This window comes from Sycon ciliatum, chromosome 1 (genome assembly GCF_964019385.1).
Source record: "Sycon ciliatum chromosome 1, ocSycCili1.1, whole genome shotgun sequence".
NCBI lineage: Eukaryota > Metazoa > Porifera > Calcarea > Leucosolenida > Sycettidae > Sycon > Sycon ciliatum.
The window spans coordinates 25,566,057-25,587,777 of NC_088643.1; the positions used below are offsets into that span (position 1 = coordinate 25,566,057).

General features: G+C 48.5%; 2 protein-coding genes across 7 annotated transcripts in view; both read left to right on the top strand.

Moving 5' to 3' along the window:
• Window positions 1-350, top strand: part of LOC135820044 (uncharacterized) — a 32,555-nt gene extending 32,205 nt beyond the window's left edge. For both annotated transcript variants that reach the window (XM_065333351.1, XM_065333358.1), the window contains one exon: window positions 1-350. This exon is cut by the window's left edge and continues 363 nt beyond it. The gene's annotated coding sequence lies outside the window, so the exon portion shown is untranslated.
• Window positions 351-2,659: 2,309 nt separating this feature from the next.
• LOC135820076 (sialidase-1-like) lies at window positions 2,660-21,582 on the top strand. Of its 5 annotated transcripts, none has more exons than XM_065333385.1 (2): window positions 2,660-3,429; window positions 14,913-15,945. In XM_065333385.1, the coding sequence occupies exons 1-2, from the start codon at window positions 2,742-2,744 to the stop codon at window positions 15,503-15,505; spliced, it is 1,281 nt and encodes a 426-aa protein (XP_065189457.1). In that variant the 5' UTR covers window positions 2,660-2,741; the 3' UTR covers window positions 15,506-15,945. The 5 variants fall into 5 exon arrangements, with proteins under 5 accessions (XP_065189457.1, XP_065189464.1, XP_065189482.1 ...); XM_065333392.1 differs by lacking the exon at window positions 14,913-15,945 and adding an exon at window positions 20,677-21,582 and having other exon boundaries at window positions 2,662-3,429; XM_065333410.1 differs by lacking the exon at window positions 2,660-3,429 and adding an exon at window positions 13,685-14,646 and having other exon boundaries at window positions 14,913-16,038.
• The last annotated feature ends 139 nt before the right edge of the window (window positions 21,583-21,721 follow it).

Sequence of the window (21,721 nt, forward strand, 5' to 3'; positions counted from 1 at the left end):
GGAGATTTTTGCACATGCTTTCTTTGCACAAGATACAGTAGGTATTCACTAGTTTGACAGTAGGTAGGTTCTATTTATGATGCACAAACACCACACATACCGTATCCAGATCCGGGACAGCCAGGATCAACTGCATGGAAATAATCTGGCCGAGTGGAGAGGCTGGACCTCTATTATTTTCTGCTACTGCATAGCCCTGATAGGCGGCTAGATGCTGCTGCTTGCCTCATTGCTGTGCTGGATCTTGATTTGTTTTAGCTGCCTCCAATCCTAGCGCTCATAATCATGACTATAATTCTGTTAGAATACTCGGCCCTAAGAGTACCCCACCCCTGGGTACCCAAAGCGTAGTTAGTGCGCAGTGTAGTGTAATGTAGTACTAATAGTGAAAGTGCACTAAACCTCTCAAGGTGGTCACCTGTCGCAGAGGACCGCTAGCACCATGACCAAAATGTATTATTTCCTGGCAAATCGTGAAAGCGACCACTTTATCACTTGTACACAAAGACCCCATTAGAGGTATCCTCTTTGAGGTACATGTATCTCTCTTATTCTCTCCCTCCCTCCCTCACTCTCCCTCCCTCTTCTTCTTCCACTGTCCCTCGTCCACTCTGTCTTTTCCAGTCTCTCAGCTTTCACCTAGTGACTCTCACACACACGCACGTGCACGCATATGCACACACATACATATACACACATGCATACACGTATAAATTAATGCAATACAGTCATGTCATGATGACATGATTGCCGACGTACATGTACATACAATGTACAATGTAGTATCTCATTACTACTTAAAGGGGAAGTTAAGGCAAAAATTAAAATTTCACCAGTTGTAGTCTTCGGGGTGCTGAGTCGAATGGTCTTGGTCCGAGGAAGCTGAGACGCTCCCTTCCTACTTGAATCCCAATCGAACTCGCGCACTTCCACCGAAACTGGGTGACTGCGCCCTACTAGATGGGGATTTGTATGCAAAATGTCACTAAAAGCGCCATTTCGTTCTTATAAAAGCACGGATGACCGCGATTGGCCCATATGTTGTAGTCTTTTGGACGCTGAGTCGACTGGTTTTGGTCCGAAAAAGCTGCGATGCAGCGTTCCTCCTTTAGGGCCGGGTTCCACTGCGGCTCCGCTGCTCCGCTGCTCGTCTTTCGCGGCTTGAAACGTCATCATTACCATAGTGACCGCGGCTCGAGCTGGAGCAGCGAGTCCGCGGCTCACCGCGAGCTTTTGCTACGATTCTTGACCAAAAACTGCGAGCCGCGGTCGCGGCTCGACCTGTTTCCTGTACTTTGCATTGTTTTGTACGCCAGAATTTTAAAATTCAAATTTTAATCCGTTGCGCAGGCCAGAACACGAGGATTTGTTTGATTTCGCGCGCGCAGGCAGGTGAAACGTCATCAAAAAGTGTGGACCACGACCGCGGTACTGCGAATGGCGAGTGACAGTGGAACCGCGCTGCTCCGCTGCATGCAGCCAAGTGCCGCGGAGCAGCGGAGCCGCCGAGCCGCAGTGGAACCCGGCCCTTATTCCCAATCGAACATGGTTGAAGAAGCGGTCACGTGCTCCTGGTTGCCCAAATCACCTGGTCACCACGCCAGCAGGCGACAACTTTCACACCAAGGTTCAACTTCGAGTTCAACTCGAGTGACAGGACTGCACCCAAAAAAGGTCAAACAGGCTAGTAAGTTGTACCAAGAGTAGATAAACAAGAGTGTGCAACTCGCGGATGGGTTGGCCCACGGCGGAATTTTTTGTTGACGTAATCTTTTCGACGACGCACGCGCTGCGAGCCTTTTGGAGAGTTTTCCTCGTGCACTTGGCTGGGCTTTACACTACAAGGTCGGTGCCCAGCACGTGCTCTCACACTGCTCTGCGGCAAAATCCGCGTTTCTCTGAAAAAAGGTGACGTAAACAAAAAATTCCGCCGTGGGCGCGGGGTATCTGCAGATTGTGCAGGAGAGATCCGGAGTTGCACACTCTTGTTTATCTACTCTTGGTTGTACCAAGAGTACATAACCCATAATTATAGTCTTGGTTGTACCCTGCAGGCACGGTGACCAGGTGACTGGTGTCCGCAGGAGCACGTGACCGCTTGTTCAACCATGTTCGATTGGGAATAAAGGAGGAACGCTGCATCGCAGCCTTTTCGGACCAAAACCAGTCGACTCAGCGTCCAAAAGACTACAACATATGGGCCAATCGCGGTCATCCGTGCTTTTATAAGAACGAAATGGCGCTTTTAGTGACATTTTGCATACAAATCCCCATCTAGTAGGGCGCAGTCACCCAGTTTCGGTGGAAGTGCGCGAGTTCGATTGGGATTCAAGTAGGAAGGGAGCGTCTCAGCTTTCTCGGACTAAGACCATTCGACTCAGCACCCCGAAGACTACAACTGGTGAAATTTTAATTTTTGCCTTAACTTCCCCTTTAAGTTTTTACTAGCCTACAGCCTACAGCCTACAGGTCCGAGCACTCACTTGTGTAGTAGAACCAGTACAATGTGATAGTTTGAACACACATACATGTATAATGGGCTTGATCATCAGCACACGCAGCGGATATCGGCCAGAATCTGTCAGCAGCCAATCATGTGAGACGAGACGGCATGCCTGATTCGAATACCGTGAGAAGCACTACCATCATAATTGTCCAATGAATTACAACTGATACTTTTTCATCGTTTCCAAGGCTGGTGTAAGTAGAGAGAGTAAACACATCTGAGCATCGCGGTGACGATGCCAGCCCATCATTGGCGCCCACAGGCGTGTGCAGTCTGGGTGAGCGTAGGTTTTACAGTGTCTTTGATCTGCGCAGCACGTCAACCGGCCGCACCGGGATCACAGGGATTGAATGACCCGGACCCAATCCAACAGGTAGTCGTGTACAAGAAGGGAGATGATGGTGCAGCATGTGTCCGAACACCCATCCTCCTCACCTTACCGGATGGCGTCCTGCTGGCGTTCGGCGGGGCGCGCTACGGCTCCTGCAGCGACTATCACGGACGGAAGATTTTCATGAAGCGCTCAGAAGACAGCGGAGAGACGTGGTCAGATCCATACCTTGTGACCAATGTCACGCACGCCACAACCATCAGCCACGGAGATGGTATCAATCCAGGCTCGGCTGTGTTCCAGCCGTCTACGTCTGAGAATGGTATGACCACGTCCGGGGGCGGTTCCAGCAACAGCAGCACAGGGGTATTGTGGTTCGGCTGGGTAGAGTGCTTCCACAAGTGCGCCGTGCCCTATCAGTTTGTCAAGAAGAGTCTGGACGGTGGTAGGACCTGGTCGCAGCCACAGGACATCACCGACGACATCAAGGCACTGTCCAAGTTTGCCTACGGCCCCGGGTACGGTCTGTACTTGGCGGAGAAGCAGCGTATTCTGATGTGCGGACATTACCTAAGAGCGGAGAGAACCTCAGGTGAGTGTGATAGTCAACTGAGGACATACATGTACACTATACAGTCACTCACTGGCTTTCGCCACAGTAATGTACACTCAGTGTACATGTACATGACTTGTACTAGTACAATGCACATGATTTTGGCGAACACCATGGATGCGAGTAAGACTAAAGGCACAAATTAAATGAATCATGCCGAACTGCTGCATATACATGTAGATGGGAACTATAGATAGTTACTTCGTTATGTTTGTTTGTTTTTATTTATTTAGTTTGTTGCCTCAACAGAGTTTCAACTCCAAAGAGGGTCGAACAGAAGACAAAAATAACTGAGTGGGGGTCACCAGAAAGGGAGAGACAGTCATGTAGTGGAGATACGTACTCTTGATAGGGGTGTACCATAACTATGAACCACAATTGCACCTTAGGCATTTACAAGTTAGGGTGGGTGGGCTTGTACACTCATTCTGAGTCCTTATAATCATAACGTTGGATATGGTGTGAGTCGGAGGGAAACATAAGATCACGCGAAGAGGCGACCCCAGCTGTGACCGTGATGAGGCCTTTCACATTATGTGCTGCCAGTCGCAGAATAATGGAGCTGACAGATCCCTTCAGCAGGGGGCTCCTAGCTGACGTCACATGGACACTGGCAGACCAGCTGAATGCCACACACCAGTGCCCTCTACTCTACTCTAGCTGTCTTGGCACAGGTAACAGTTATGTGTAACCATGGTAACTGTGCAACAGTGGATCCATTGTTATTAGTAGTAGTAGTAGTAGTAGTAGTAGTAGTAGTAGTAGTAGTAGTAGTAGTAGTAGTAGTAGTAGTAGTTGAATCAGCAATTGATTACTTCTCTTGACATACTAGTGCATTCTCTCTTTCTTTCTCTCTTTCGTTCTTACTCACTCTTTTCCATCACTTGTGTGCTTACCATGGTATTTTTTGCCCGTAAAAGTGGTTTGGTCAGTAGTAGTAGTAGTAGTAGTAGTAGTAGTAGTAGTAGTAGTAGTAGTAGTAGTAGTAGTATTTATTATTTGACTAGGGGAGTCCCAAGGCATGGCCTTGTTACAGGGAACCCTAGGTGAATCTTTGTGAGGTGAGCAAAAGTACCAGCAGATTGTGCCTGACGACAGTTTGGAGGAAGAGTGTTCCACCGACCTGCCGCCAGAAAAGAAACTGAGCGCAGTCCATACCCAATATGTACAGTAGGTAATACTAAGGCAGCTGTATCCTGGCTGGGGGGGGGGGGGGTTATTACCGGTAGGCTTTACGCCTGTTTTGATTCCCACTTTTAATAAAGTATACAACAACAACAACAACAACAACACCAACAACAACAACAATCTCTTCTTGGCGACGGTGGCATCGTGAGAATAAATAATTCAAAAACAACAACAGCAACAGCAACAGCAACAGCAACAGCAACAGCAACAGCAACAGCAACAGCAGCAGCAGCAGCAGCAGCAGCAGCAGCAGCAGCAGCAGCAGCAGCAGCAGCAGCAGCAACAGCAACAGCAACAGCAACAGCAACAGCAACAGCAACAACAACAACAACAACAACAACAACAACAACAACAACAACACCACCACCATCACGACCACCACGACCAACAATAACAACAACAGCAATAACTCCACGGAGTAGAAAGGTGTGATATTACTACTCCCTGGTGTAGATACACTGTACCTACAGTCCATTCATAAAAAAGATGGGTCCTGGCTCTGGCGAGCTCCCGTATTTGGCGATTTTTCGTGATTTCATCGTACACAGTGCAGTGCTGCGAACTTTGAAATTTGAAAAAGGGTCCAAAAAGGGTGCCTGAACTGGGGTTCGAACCGCAGAATGCACTGTTGCAGGCGGGGTCAAACGGCCTGGATTTTGATGGTTTTTCCCAATTCAGTGCTTTTGGGGCAAAACCTGGCCGAAATCCTATTCTTGCTATGGCTTGCTTTTTGGACAAAAAAACTTCAGAAACATAATTGGAAGAGGATTCCATATGGGATTGCAGAAAAAAATTCTAAAAAAACTCAACGTTTGACCCATTTATGGCCAAAAGCTAGAAGTTCATTTTTTTCTGAATGGACTGTATAAGAAAGCACCAACAATCCACCCGGATGGTTTTGAAAGTGGGTCATATGTAAAACAGTATGTAGTTGGCTTGCGGAAAACAGCTATCTTGCTCTATCGCACCATCGTGAACATCGTTGCACTCTGCTGCACCACTGCGAAGTGCCTTTATGAAAGCGTTGGGGACAATACAATCTAATTCTTACCTGGTCTCAGGTGATAACCGTGATATGGTGCACACACAATAGCTATGCAAATGTTAAACGGGGTGCGGTCTGAACAACGCGATGAGAGTATACACCGATACAAACAGCATTGCCATTTTCTTATACCGTCCACAAGTACAACAATACACGAAGCATACATTCATTGTGAGTATGGCATATTATACATAATACTTATTGGATGAGACGTCACACTCCCACCACCAACTATTGTTACTTACTTGGCACCAGGGAGTCGTACTCAAACGGAGTTTGAGTACGACTCCCTGCTTGGCACCAAGTGCACCCTTCCCCTACATGTACCTCCCTTCAATGACATGTACAGTGTTACAGTGTTACAGTGTTACAGTGTATGTTCAATAACCATTCGGGTTGGTGTTGCTGAATCTTTTGGACATGAAAGTATATTATTGTTTTACTAATACAATGTGCTTACAAAGAAATGTCTTGCCCGCTGGCTGTTCTTCTCGCATCTAAACTGGGAGAACTTCAGCATGAAGACTATGAAGAGGTATCTCTCTCCAGCGCAAAGTAGTCCTTGTTGCATGGGTACTAACTTACCGTTGATCGTGGGAAGGACCTGCAGTTTACTCCTCTATGGTTGCACTCAGTGCACTGCCATGCACCCAACTACGTCATGCACGTTGGCTTGCTGTATGAGAATGGTCCCGAGTCGCCGTACAAACTGATAACATTCGCTAAATTGCAGCATACAGAATGGTGATGGCCGACATACAGCTCGTGCACCATAACATGGCACAAGACATGGCATAAGAGTGATAAGACATAACATGGCTTAGGACGTAATATGGCATAATACATAACATGGCATAAGACATAACAGATACTCGCATGCGCATTGGCTTACCAGGAACTCGCTCACTCACTCACTGAACCACCTTTCCTCTACTCTCATTGTTATCGAACACGGACGTCTGAAGATACTGAAGCTACCACTTTCAAACCGAACAACAGCATAAGGACAGTCATATGAACCCTGCCTTTGCCCAAACCTTCGCTGCTATACTAGTGTGTGTAGCCCACAACTAGCAAAGGTGATAATTATCACTAGGAACTGGAGCGTGACGTGAACGCACATGAACTGTAGCAGTGTAACTGTAACCTTTCCATTCCTATCTAACAGACTAACGGCATAATTTCAGCTGCTATGCATCGCTGGTAGGAACTGTCTGGGTGTAAGTGTGATAGTATAACCAACTGAGTAAGCGACACGTGTTACTTTTCACCACGAAGTAAACAGTTAGTTTAGTTGCTAGCACAGCTACAGTGGTGGCCAAAAGTTTTGACCCACCCCATGGAATCGTCAGTACAGCTCAGCCTGGCTCCTAAACACGTCGTTTTTGACTTCTTTGAGGCCAAAGCCGATTGAAACTTGGCAAGGACACTAAAATTTGCAAGAATCCGTTGTCAACTGAGATTTGTGATGGATCACCAGTGCACCACACATTTGGGTTGGTCAAAACTTATGGCCACGTGACCAAATTTACTCTACCGTACCGTACGGTTTCAAAAAAGTTGTCAGGCTGATGCACGTGCCGGGAAAGTTGAAAATCAACACTTGACTTCAGTCTTTGAGAGTTTGCGATATCAAACTTGATTATTTTGACGACGGAGATGGTATTTTCAGCCAGGATAGTGAACCGAGGTCAGATTAGCAAGGATGTGAGGGAAATGGTCGTGAAGCTGAGTGTTGACGGTCTCTTTTGGCGTAGTATCGCTCCTCTGTTGGATTTGAGTAATCCTACGATACGTAGAATTGTCAGGAAACAAAAATTGACTACATTTCACCACGATCAGACCGACCAAGAGAGACCAGTGCAAGACAAGATCGCCATCATATCATGAAGTCAATGGCGAATCGCCTCAAATCCGTCACTGCCTGCGAGCTGAGATGGTGAGCGACGGTGATAACGCGATTTCTGTGCGTTCTGTGAGACGCAAGTTGCAGAGAGCAGGCCTACGTGGCTGTATGGCCATCAAATTTTTTTTTCTTTTTTTTTTTTTCTACAAAATCCACATATCTCCAGACACTGGGGTGAATGATGGAGTGTGGTGGTGGGGCCCATTGAGCTCCGCCGACCAGAGGTCTCGGCTTCATAGCTCCATGGACGCACCAAAGGGATATTTGGGTAGGGAGGATTAAATTGAAAAAGAAAACAGAAGAAAGAAAATGGAAAGATTGTATTGCTCAGTGAGCAAAAGAATAAGTTGAGTATTGATGTGAACGCTGTTAGACTTTTAAATTCAAGAGGAGACTATCCGTGAGGAGAGATTACATGTATGTCCAAGCATGGTAGGACACTGTACCCTCTTACTCGCGTATGCTATGAGTGGCCCAGTGCCAGTTCGTTCTGAGGAGATGGTGATAAGCTGCTGTCTTGAACTTTTGGATGTTCTTTGGGTGAAATGGGTGGGGAATGATAGAGGTAGGCAGCTGGTTCCAAATTGGGATGACGGAGTGGGGAAAGGCTCGGCTCACATTGTTCCGGGAATTGGCAGGAAGAACATTCTGTAACTGATGGGGATGCGCGGTGGACAGTCGTACAGCCTGGCGGGTGAGGCGTGTGGTCCTGGGTTGGTGTGTCGGTGGAGCCATTCTCGAGAGAAGAGCGGGAGAATTATCGCAAAGGGCTTTATACAGGAGGCAGAGGGCAGCGATGGTGCGGCGAATTATGAGGCTAGGAAGCCAGCATTGCGGATGTATTGCCTTGATGGCTCGCTCCTGCACCCAGTCCAGCCGATACAAGTGGGAAGGAGCTGCCCCCATCCAGACGATTGGGCAGTACTCCATAACCGGCCGGACAAAGGCTTTGTAGGCTCGAAGCCGGGCAGGAATAGTCAGCAAGTGAAATGCCTTGCGCAAGGCTCCAAGTCTCTGCGTTGCTCGGACTACAACAGTTCGGATATGCTGGCTGAATTTTAGCTGATGGTCAAACGTGACGCCGAGTACTTTGATGGAGGGCTGCTCCTCGACAGGAGTTCCATTGAAGACAATGGGGGGTATTGGCCAGTCCCGACGATGGTGGGAAATTGTAAGGGCCTGAGATTTGGCTGGCTCGAACTGCACTTTCCAATCCGAGCCCCAACTGGATACAAGGTCGACAGCAGCCTGGAGTACTCTAGCGTTGTCAGGAACAGCAGCGAGCGTTGCAATTTCGGCGTATAGGGTTGTGTCATCGGCGAATGAGGCAAGGTTGGAGCCGATTGGGAGGTGGTCTTCAAGGTCGTTGACGTAGACCAAGAATAAGGTGGGGCCCAGGATACTGCCCTGTGGCACCCCAGCCTTAACTGGGCGCCTGGCTGATGTCTGGCCGGAGATGAGGACTTGAAGTGTGCGGTTGCAGAGGTAGTCTTGGAGCCACCGATGCAGGTCTCCCGAGATGCCATACACTCTAGCCTTGTGCAACACACCAGTGTGAGACACCCGGTCAAATGCTCCAGCAATGTCGATGGCCAGCACTCGAGAAGCTCCTTTATCTCCGGCGGTGTGCACCCACTGGTGGTGGAGAGCAGTCAGCAGGTCTGCTGCACTGTGGCCGCGACGGAAGCCAAATTGCCGTTCTGACAGGACGTGATTCGTCTCCATGAAGTTGCTCATTGCCCTGTTGACTATGGTCTCCATGAGCTTGGAGAGGATGCTCAGTAACGACACTGGTCGATAGTTTGATGGCGACGATTTAGACTTGCGCTTGTGGACTGGAACTACGTTTGCAACCTTCCACTGTTGTGGCTGGATGCCGGAGCGAAGACAGCATGTAAATAGTTTTGAAAGCGGCCGTGCCAATTCTGCAGAGCAAGCTTTCAAGACGCGGGCAGGTATCCCATCTGGACCAGTGGCCTTGGTGGGGTTGAGCTGGCGGAGAGTTCGCTCGACTGTGGTCTCGCGAAACCGGGCGGTGCAGAGGTTGCGGTCAGTACGTGGTCGGACGTAAGGAAATGGAGCGGCTAGGTCGTCTGCCCCTAGACTGCATTTATTGGCGAAGTGTTCGGCCATGCACTCTGCTTTGCTGCGGTTGGTGTCGTGCTCCGTACCATCGGTGCTGCGGAGAGTAGGTATGGATGGGCTGTTTCCGTGGCCAGAGGCCTTCTTGATGGTTCGCCACCATTCACCAGACGCCATACACCCAGAGGCTAGCTTCTGCGCCAGGCTTGCTGTGAATGCCTGCTTGGCAGTTGCTAGGCAATGGTTAGCCGAGTGCTTGGCGACATTGTAACGGGCTTGCAGCTGGGCACTTGACCGGTCGGCGCAGAGTCTCCTCCATGCTCTTTGTTTCTGTGCTACAGCCTCAGTGCATTCCGGTGTCCACCAAGAGGGGTTAGATGGTTTCATGCACAACTGCTTAGACGGTATGTATCGGCGCATTCCTTCCAGAATATTCTGGGTCAAGTGCATACACATTGCATCAGGATCATCACTGACAGTGGACTGCCAATCTGTTGTTCTAAAGAAGTGGCGGAGTCTGTCCCAGTCTGCGCGTTGGTAACGCCAGACAGTTCTGGTCACTGGTGGTTCCTCTGCTGTGCTTACATGAAAGTCAGCTAGGACACAGGCATGGTCAGAGTTTCCCAGAGGTGCTAAGGTATTGACGGTCGCATCTCCCGGTAGGTCAGTCATTATTAAAGGGGAAGTATACCCTAAAATCAAATTTTCACCAGTTGTAGTCTTCTGGGTGCTGAGTCGAATGGTCTTGGTCCGAGGAAGCTGCGACGCTCCCTTCCTACTTGAATCCCAATCGAACTCGCGCACTTCCACCGAAACTGGGTGACTGCGCCCTACGAGATGGGGATTTGTATGCAAAATGTCACTAAAAGCGCCATTGCGTTCTTATAAAAGCACGGATGACCGCGATTGGCCCATATGTTGTAGTCTTTTGGACGCTGAGTCGACTGGTTTTGGTCCGAAAAGGCTGCGATGCAGCGTTCCTCCTTTATTCCCAATCGAACATGGTTGAACAAGCGGTCACGTGGTCCTGGGTGCCCAAATCACCTGGTCACCGCGCCAGCAGGCGACAACTTTCACACCAAGGTTCAACTCGAGTTCAACTCGAGTGACAGGACTGCACCCAAAAAAGGTCAAACAGGCTAGTAAGTTGTACCCTGCAGGCACGGTGACCAGGTGACTGGTGTACGCAGGAGCACGTGACCGCTTGTTCAACCATGTTCGATTGGGAATAAAAGAGGAACGCTGCATCGCAGCCTTTTCGGACCAAAACCAGTCGACTCAGCGTCCAAAAGACTACAACATATGGGCCAATCGCGGTCATCCGTGCTTTTATAAGAACGAAATGGCGCTTTTAGTGACATTTTGCATACAAATCCCCATCTAGTAGGGCGCAGTCACCCAGTTTCGGTGGAAGTGCGCGAGTTCGATTGGGATTCAAGTAGGAAGGGAGCGTCTCAGCTTCCTCGGACCAAGACCATTCGACTCAGCACCCCGAAGACTACAACTGGTGAAAATTTGATTTTAGGGTATACTTCCCCTTTAAGTCGAGTGGGTTAAGGCCCCTGGTGGGCTCATGCACGTGCTGCTCCAAGCAGTGAAAAGCACACATGTCTTCAGTGTACACACCTGCATGAGTTGTCTTGGTGCTGCCGAGCCAATCCACGTTGTGTACGTTAAAATCTCCAGCCAATACCACATATTGACAAGATTTACGGGCCAGGTCTATGCCAGCACTGATGGCTTCAAGGGTACTGATGTCATTGTCGTGGCAGGAGCCAGAGCGATATGCAGCACACACAGCCACTGACTTCTTATCCACAGTTCTGACACTCAGCCATATTAGCTCCTCATTACCGACCTGGATGTCATCGAGTTCTCGGAGGGCCAGACTGGCTTTAACCCAAACCGCAACTCCTCCTCCATGAGCTGTTCGATCCTTCCGCAGTGGGGAGTAGTACCCAGGCAAGGACAGTTCGGAATCAGTAGCCTTCTCAGGGGTTAGCTTGCTCTCTGTGACAATGGCAATGTCAGGTTGGTGAACGTGTACAGCATGGTGAAAGTCACCAAGTTTACTCAGTAGTCCAAATGTGTTCGTCAGCAGGATCCGAAAGGATCTAATTGGAGCTTTGAGCTTGAGTGTCGGAGGACTCGGAGAGAGCGTCACTGTGTGAGCCGGACAAGGTGTCCCCCTTTGGAGTCTGAGAGTGTCACTGTGTGAGCCGGACAATGTGTCCCCCTTCGGACGCTCACGGTGGCGCCAAACCCGCGCGTACAGTGGGCGAGGCCAAAAGTTTGGAGCAGTGGCGATTTCAAGGTCAGTCGCATCGATCATCAAGCGGGCAGACACTTTCCCATCTTCTGTGGTGTGTATGCTGCACTGGTGAACCTTCACCGGTTTGTTTACTGCTGCAGAGCGTTGCTCAGTGAATTCCTTGACACTTTCTTCACTGCTATGTGAGTTCAAATTGCCCACATAGATTACGGCTTTCTTCACTCTGTGAGGTTCGTTTGATACCAGTTTCCACGTGTCATCCGTGATTGGCTCTAGCTTCAGTGGCTTGGGCTTGACAGTGGGCCGCTCAATTGCCTGGGACTTGTCCTCATCCTCGGTTGACGTTTCATGGTCACTGGCAGGGTCACCCACGCTACGGGAAGTGCTACGGTGTTCGTCTGCATCAGTGGTACACGTGGCAGCCTGGCCTGTGCGAGTACGGGTACGCTTGCTGGTCCTTCCCGCTGTACTCTCCATCGTACGCTGGCTGTGCTGGTTGTGGGCAACTGCTGGAGGAGTCAGGGGAGAAGCACTTGCGGACTCCCTGAGGGCGACAACCTCCTCGTTCAGGCCTGCAATTTGCCTCGATAAATCATCGATCCTATTCTTTAGTCGTGTCTCGCGGTCTGCGGACTCCGTCACAAATGTTGCCAGCGTCTTTACTACGTCTAAAATGGCCCTTCATCAGTGCTGTGAATAAGGCAAAACGCCTTAAATTTGTATAGACGCACAAGGACTGGTGCAGTGATGACTGGTGGTAATTTCTGTGGACTGATGAGTCTAAAATCAACCTCAAGGGCTCTGGTGATGCAGTTTACGTCAGGAGGTGGACAGGATAGGCTCTGGCTGGCACATGCACCCGCAAAACTGTGAAGCGCTGCGACGGCAATATCAATGTATGGGAGCCATGGCCAGCAACGGCGTAGCGCGCATTTGCCGGGTGATGGATACGATGAATGCGGACCAGTACCTCGCATCATCCGAAAACATGATGTTGTTGAGCATGATGCAGCTTGTGGGTGGTATGGGTGGTGTCTTATGGCCGCAAACGCTCCGCAAACAGAACGGAGGCGCGGCGGACGGTGAACGGCATCACCGTCCTGACATGGCCCCTGCAGCCACCTGACCTCAATCCAACTGAGAATCTCTGCAAAATTGCTGAGCTGAGGCAGCACGATGTCGAAATCACCCCCAGAAACCAGTATGAGCTGTGGCGAGTGTGCCGGGAGGCATAGAAGTTGATTTCTCCTCACGAGCGCAAGAAGATCGTTGATTCAATGCGGCAGCATATGCAAGCGATCATCAAGGCCAAGGGAGGGGTTACAAAGTGGTGGATGTATCTGGAATATGCCGGGACTGACTTCTAGACTTTAGTTTAGTTGAATACTTTATAGAAATCACACTATTCCGTGTATCCTATTGGCGGTTTATGATAGTGCGGGTGTTGGCCATAAGTTTTGACCCACCTTTTACATATACTTGACCACAGTAGTCCCAAGATGACTCCGTGTTTCAGCATTTTTCATTTCTACTTCACTATTCAGCCTGATTCAGAGGTCCTCGACCAAAAATTTAGTAGCTTACAGCCCAAACCTTCAGAATTCGAAAAATCTGCATGGTGGGTCAAAACTTTTGACCACCACTGTACATAGTTGTAGTTGCAGCCTCTCCAAATCGTCTGTGTGGCGATTTAAAATCACGTGATCTCGTATCACGTGAGGAAATGAGGCGCCGTCCAGGTGCGCAACACTACAGCCCGTTTGCACGTCGTGATCACTCTCGCCGTCTCGGAAAGTCAGAGACCATGGAGACTGCGTAGACCTACACACCGTCAGCCTACCTGGAGCATTCAGATTATGTAACCTTTGTAGGTGCGAGAGAGAGACGTAGAAAGCTCACACACACACGGTCGGTCTACAATCGGGACTTGCAAAGTTAGAGTGGACCGGACGCAAAATCAAACCAAGTCGAAGATATTCACTGGTGCAGGATCGAGTCTGGGGAACTTACAAGACCCTTTGTACGTTCTGATTGCGACCATGGCTTTTTCTCCAGTGCTGATAACATTACAATGGATTTTGATAGCAACAGCCCACTCAAACGTCTGCTATGCTTTGGATGCTCACCAGAATCAGTCTTCATCAGTGCAGGCGGCAGAGGATCAAACGATAGTTTTCAAGGCGGGTGATATGGGATATGCCTGCTTCAGAATCCCAGTGCTCCTTCAAGTTCCAGACACGCTGCTCGCATTCGTCGAAGCAAGAAGCCCATCTTGCAGTGACTACCACGCACGCAGTATCCTGCTCAAACGATCCGAGGATGCAGGTCATACTTGGTCCGAGGCCATTCTAGTGTCGAATGTAACCCACGCGGAGACACTGAGCAAAGGAGATGGTTTGAATCTCGGCGTGGCCTTGTACCAGGAGCCGCTATCGGGGGAGACAATTCACGAGCGAGTGTGGCTGACTTGGGTGGAGTGCTTTCATCGGTGTGAAGTGCCGTATCAGTATGTTCAGAGCAGTTCTGACCTGGGTCGAACGTGGGCACCTCCCAGGGACATAACACAGAGTATTATGGCCCTTTCCAAGTTTTCACCAGGTCCGGGCTACGGGTTACACGTGAAGTCGTTTGACTGGGATCGCCTGGTGATGTGTGGACATTACCTACGTCTCACAGCTAGCAGTAGGAGCCAAACTCAGAATGGTAAGACAAGCATTATCTCTTGTCCGAGTGCCAGAACTTCAGCAGGAATGGGTTCAGCAGGAATGGGGTCAGCAGGAATGGGGTTTGCAGTGAGTCAGGGGTGTTTTAAAAGAAGGTCCAAGTCCCACAAATCTATCCCGAAAGTATTTCCATCAACTTTCAAGATTCATATTTCTCAGGACCCTGTGCAATATGTAGTGTACATACATTTCCCAGCATACTGAGTATGCTATATGAATGAAAGTTTTCCTTCGCTCTTTGCACAGGTTCCACACTTGACACTCCGTATGATGTTAGTGAATCCGGCGCTGCATGCATATACAGTGATGACTTTGGTGGCACGTGGAAATCCGGAGTTCCAGTGCCCTACAACAGCTCTCTGGTGGCTCCCGGTGAGTGCCAGCCAGTGCGGATCAGCAGTTACGGCAACCTACTGATGACCATGCGCGATACACACAATAGTCATCACCCGCTCTGGACTCAGAGCTATGACAGTGGCGAGAGTTGGGACGAAGCGCTGGTGCAGACAAACCTCACGTCGGCAACCTGCGATACAAGCATGGTGGCGAAGAATGTGACTGGTAAGATCCGTCTCTTCTACTCGCATCCAGCATCCACCGTACGTGAGAACATGGAGGTGCATTGGAAGAACCTGAACGACGACACCCCGTGGACACTGCTGGCAAAGCTCTGGACTGGCCCTGCTGGGTATTCCTGTATGACAATGATGCCACTGGATAATGTTGGAGTGCTCTATGAGAATGGAGAGACATTTACATACGACAGAATAACCTTTGCCAAGATAAACTACCTTGCAGGTCAAAGTGCAGTTCATGAGGAGTACAGTGAGAAGGATTAGCTAGTACCAGCATCACCAGTACAATGCAGAGCTGCTATAATCAGTGATGAATGACTGTACATGTATGATGAAGACTGGGACATGGTTCAATGGTTGTCACGCTCTCAGCATTAGGCATGCACATATACAAAATTATGCACCGGCCTGCACATCAAGCTAGTAACAATAACATGTTACTAGGGCCATGGTACGTGCTCCATTGCCATTAATTTTACAGAGTCACTATTTGATGCATTGCTGCTTTACAGACACAGTCACAAAGTCCTACCTGCCTCCATCACATAATCATATTGCACATATACATAATTATTATTATTTGAGGGATCCCCCAAAGGCCGAAGCCTAACTCAAGGGGGTCTCCGAGAATATATATATACGTGTACAATGCGTGTACAATAGGGTGCAATTCTTAAAAGGAAGAAAATATTAAGATAAAAAAAGATTAATGTGAAGGTTAATTAGGAAGTCTGAGTAGAAGCAAGCGAAAAGTGTACTGGTAAATACACCACGGGTTTCAGATATCCTAATCTCGGTAGGCAGGGAGTTCCACGTGGTGATAATGGAATGTAGTAGAGTGGATCGGAAACAGGGACCAGTGTGAGTGGGCAGGAGGTAAACGTCGTGCACTCTTGGATAGAACTATGTTGAAATTATTGAGGGTTTCCGGGTATTGGCGGGTGAAATGGTAAAACAGAGGCAATCATTTGAATGTATATGCCGCCGCCACGCAAGACTTTCCCATTCAGCAGCTTCAAACACGTTCTCCATGCCATGAGGAATGGGCCCTTTCCGACGGTGCAAATACTGCCTGGCCAGTGGCCACGCGTGCTTGCAATCATTCCAAAGTGTCAATATTTCCTGCGATCAGTTTGTTATTCCACAGAGGTGAAGCATACTCGATGGAGGGACGGACGTATCCTTTGTACTTGTAGAGGCGGGCAATGAGAGCGGGGGTCAGATTGGGTGACATGTAGGATAGCAGAACAACGCGACGACGAAAGTTGGAGGTGACACTATTGATGTGGGTCTGGAAAGACACTGCACATGTATTTGTTTCAAGCACTTGAAGTAACGTTAGATGTAACCTGTATGTACATGTACATGTACATGATGTAGTTGTTGTGTTCGGAAGAAAGCAAAACCCTATTAAGAGTATTACCTTCGAAAAATACACTACAAACGTGCAATATCTGCCCAAAGTCAATAGCAACACTGACCCCTAAAAGAACCCCAAAACGGCCTTATCACGCCGTTGATCCCACCTAAAATTTACAAAAGAGGTTTCTAGGGATACCAGGGAGCACAAACATCCACAAAAAATAGAGGTTGTTGAAGAAGAAAAATGTCACCCCATTGCTGTTCCACATCTGGCAGTACTGCTACTAGTATGATGATGACTTTCGCTTATTTCCCCGCAAATCCAAACGGGAAATTTCCCTATAACAAGGTAGCGAAGAAATAAGGTATACGAGAGGGAAGATGTGTATGTAAAATGTTAACAAGCGGTGTCCAGTCCAAACCGGAGTGGATTATTGGCCACCAAGTCTTGATCATTAATTTTGCAGTCAACGTCAGGACAAGATCATTCACACTGAGGCTCTCAGAGATGGGCTGGGTGTAGGTAGGCTGTGAGAACGCAGGTAGTAGCGTGTCCTCATCGTAGATATACACAGTCAGTGTGGTGTTGGAGCTGAACTGCGGTGAACCACTGGGAATGATAGTACTATGTCAGAAAGATTCGTTTGGTTTTTTTGGTTGTTCCTATTTTTAAGTCGAACAACAAACAAGCAAAATTTGATTTCCTTAAGTTATGATCTATCATCTTCACGAGTTCACGTACAAGTAGCTTTCTAGGGGATATGATGAGCATCATCATACCATGCAAGAGCAGTGGCGCTAACGTAACGGGCTTTATAGAGGATACTAACGTTACCACTAGTGCTGGTACATCTAATGCAGTAATGGTACTAAGTACAAGATCCCTTACCTCACTGGTACATCTAATGCAATGTAATGGTACTAAGTACAAGATCCCTTACCTCACTGGTACATCTAATGCCAGTAATGGTACTAAGTACAAGATCCCTTACCTCACTGGTACATCTAATGGTACTAAGTACAAGATCCCTTACCTCAGAATCTGACGATGCGGCGCACAACCAATACTGGCAATAGCCATGTCCATGCTGACTGCTGCACGGTCACTACGGAGCAATGGATGCGGCTCAGCCGCTGGTACTGCCTCATCTCCCTTCACGATGGCGCACATGCATGGCCGCTCGGAGAAGGGGGGAGAGAGAGAGAGAGAGAGAGAGAGAGAGAGAGAGAGAGAGAGAGAGAGAGAGAGAGAGAGAGAGAGAGAGAGAGAGAGAGAGAGAGAGAGAGAGAGAGAGAGAGAGAGAGAGAGAGAGAGAGAGAGAGAGAGAGAGAGAGAGAGAGAGAGAGAGAGAGAGAGAGAGAGAGAGAGAGAGAGAGAGAGAGAGAGAGAGAGAGAGAGAGAGAGAGAGAGAGAGAGAGAGAGAGAGAGAGAGAGAGAGAGAGAGAGAGAGAGAGAGAGAGAGAGAGAGAGAGAGAGAGAGAGAGAGAGAGAGAGAGAGAGAGAGAGAGAGAGAGAGAGAGAGAGAGAGAGAGAGAGAGAGAGAGAGAGAGAGAGAGAGAGAGAGAGAGAGAGAGAGAGAGAGAGAGAGAGAGAGAGAGAGAGAGAGAGAGAGAGAGATCTAGGACATGGTCATTGTCCATTCCTAATAATTAACATTCACCCGGCCACGGCTAGTTGTGACGCTAACAAAATTGCTGATTGTCAACACTAGCACACCATTCGCCATTCGGCCATGCCTGTTCTGTTCTCTTACAAATTCGGAGGACTTCAGCAAGAAGAACATAGATGGGTGTATTTCTCAACGGATGATCCCGGTGCCATGCGTGATCCTTGTCGTGTAGATTGTGGGAACGACCGTCGACCGGCGGGCTACTCCTATTATGGCATGTCTACAGCTACACTGTATACACTGCACATCCGTTAGCAAAATAAATTGAAGAACTGATTCGAAACTGTTCTCAAAGGTTATGGAACACGTGAATCTGAAGACACCGTTCTCAAAACGAACAGCGCCATAGTATGCTGGCAAATGAACCATTGGCATTGCTGTGGCAGAACGCTCATTGTTGTTCTGATCACACTGACTGCAAATACTATTAATTTTACTACGCACCAGTCTAAGTCTAGGGTGATGGTTTCACACTACTGGGAAGGCGCGAGTACATACCGGGGGTGACACGGAGACAACGATCTGTTGGAAAACATTCTTCACCTGATGAGGTTGTGAGTGTTGGTTACCCGTCCAGTTTACAAGGGCACTAGGTGGACTTGCGCTGGCACCTGCTAGGGCCACACTGAGAGTGAGAGCATGACGTGAACCATATATATGCAAGGGTAGTGTTTCTTCCTATGTCACCACCAAGTTTCTTGCAACCTCTGTAGCTGTCCGAAATCGCCCGTGTCAAGCTTTCAAAATCGCGTGATCTCCACTTGACACTACACGTGACCAACTCGACTAGCGAGAAGTGAGAATACAGATAGACTATCAAAATAGTATCATAGAGCAGACAGATTAGTTTGCACACTTTGCACATCGTGCCGCAATCACACTCTGAGTCACAGACTAGACCAAGGCTACGGGTGATACACTCCACCGACTGTAGACTACGTCTACTATTATCATTCTGATGAATGTGTGTGGTGATACTGCTAGTCCTACCCACTACTACTCACAGGTAGAGGGAGAGGAGAGAGCATCTGCGGTGCGGGGACCTTCAACGCAGGGTGGAACTTACCCCAAATCAAACGAAGTGGAACAAATCCACCAGTTGCTTATTGAGTAAAAATAAGTCTCAGAAACACCTATGTAAAACCCTGTATACGTTCCCATTGTGATCATGGATCTTTCTCCAACGTTGATAGCATTACAATGGATGCTGCTGCTAACAGCTCTGGTCACCTACTCGACCTTCTCCAATGCTTTGGATGCTCACCAGAATCAGTCTTCATCAGTGCAGGCGGAAGCGGATCAAACGACAGTTTTCAAGGCGGGTGATATGGGATATGCCTGCTTCAGAATTCCAGTGCTCCTCCAAGTGCCAGACGCGCTGCTCGCATTCGTCGAAGCAAGAAGCCCATCTTGCAGTGACTACCACGCACGCAGTATCCTGCTGAAACGATCCGAGGATGCAGGTCATACTTGGTCCGAGGCCATTCTAGTGTCGAATGTAACCCACGCGGAGACACTGAGCAAAGGAGATGGTTTGAATCTCGGCGTGGCCTTGTACCAGGAGCCGCTATCGGGGGAGACGATTCACGAGCGAGTGTGGCTGACTTGGGTGGAGTGCTTTCATCGGTGTGAAGTGCCGTATCAGTATGTTCAGAGCAGTTCTGACCTGGGTCGAACGTGGGCACCTCCCAGGGACATAACACAGAGTATTATGGCCCTTTCCAAGTTTTCACCAGGTCCGGGCTACGGGTTACACGTGAAGTCGTTTGAATCGGATCGTCTGGTGATGTGTGGACATTACCTACGTCACACAGCTAGCAGTATGAGCCAAACTCAGAGTAAGAACGGTAAGAATAAAGAAGTATGTGGTTCGGAATATCTTGCCCAGGTGCAAGAAGTGGGGTTGACAGCAGATCAGGCGTGTCTCCAGGAAATAGGAAGGAGAAGGGTCCACGAAACGATTACTCAGTTTTGAAGGCATTTCAATCAACGGATGTTATTTCCCGGTCGTGCCTGTTCTACTGCACACCCCACTCGTAACAAAGTCTCATAATTATAGCGAATTTCGTGATATAGCGAACCATTGTCCACGTCCCCACTTTCAAACCCACACAAAATTTACCCTTTGTAGCGAACAGATCTCACGTATAACGAACCATATATTGTAGGGCTGTATGTAAACCAGTGACCAAACATAGTCACGAAAAGCATGACAGTCATGAAGCGTTGCTTGTATGTGCATTTCTGTTATAAAAAACTTTGGCTATAAAGAACTAATTCTCCTGAACAATGGTGTTCGTTATAATTATCAGGAGTCGACTGTATGTCCACTTCCCTGTGCGCTACCGTCTTAGTGAAAGTAAATTTAAAGTACACGACTGTTTCCTCTCGCTCTTTGCACAGGTTCCACACTTGACACTCCGTATGATATCAGTGAATCCGGCGCTGCATGCATATACAGTGATGACTTTGGTGGCACGTGGAAATCCGGAGTTCCAGTGCCCTACAACAGCTCTCTGATGTCTCCGGATGAGTGCCAGCCGGTGCTGATCAGCAAATACGGAAACTTACTCATGACCACACGTGATGAGCGCAACAGTCATCACCCGCTCTGGACTCAGAGCTACGATAGCGGTGAGAGCTGGGAAGAAGCGCTGGTGCAGACAAACCTCACGTCAGCAACCTGCGATACCAGCATGGTGGCGAAGAATGTAACGGGTAAGATTCGTCTCTTCTACTCGCATCCAGCATCCACCGTACGTGAGAACATGGAGGTGCATTGGAAGAACCTGAACGACGACACCCCGTGGACACTGCTGGCAAAGCTCTGGGCTGGACCTGCTGGGTATTCCTGTATGACAATGATGCCACTGGATAATGTTGGAGTGCTCTATGAGAATGGAGAAAAGTCTACTTATGAAAAAATAACCTTTGCCAAGATAAACTACCTTGCAGAGCAAAGTGCAGTTCATGAGGAGTACAGTCAGAAGGATTAGCTACCAGCATTACCAGTACAATGCAGTATTCTGGAATTGTGTAACCGCTGCATCAAGGCCGTAACGTGGGCTCCAGAAACACACACTCATACAAATCATGCACTTGATTGCATCAGTTCCTTACCTACCTAGGCCATACAAAATCATAATTATAGTACATGGCCAATTGCCATTTTTATATTCTAACAGAGCATGGCCTATTTACTGACCCAGTCACATAATCGTACGTACCATCATCACACAATGTTGTTGTACATAACTGTCCCTAGGATTCTATGGCTATTGCTATTGCTATGCCATTGCGTTAGTAGTACTGAAGTAGCCATTTCAAGGTCCCAATTTCTACACGGGGTTACCATGGTTACTAAGACAGGTTCACAGCAGTGCTATACGTGTGGCAAACTAAGTGTCGACGGGTGGGATTTGACTGTGACACACCTGTCTTTGTGGGA

Coding starts and splice junctions, on each gene's coding strand:
- LOC135820076 (XM_065333385.1), top strand. CDS start 2,742: ATGCCAGCCCATCATTGGCGCCCACAGGCGTGTGCAGTCTGGGTGAGC. Junction 3,430..14,912: donor AAGAGCGGAGAGAACCTCAG/GTGAGTGTGATA, acceptor CTCTTTGCACAG/GTTCCACACTTGACACTCCG.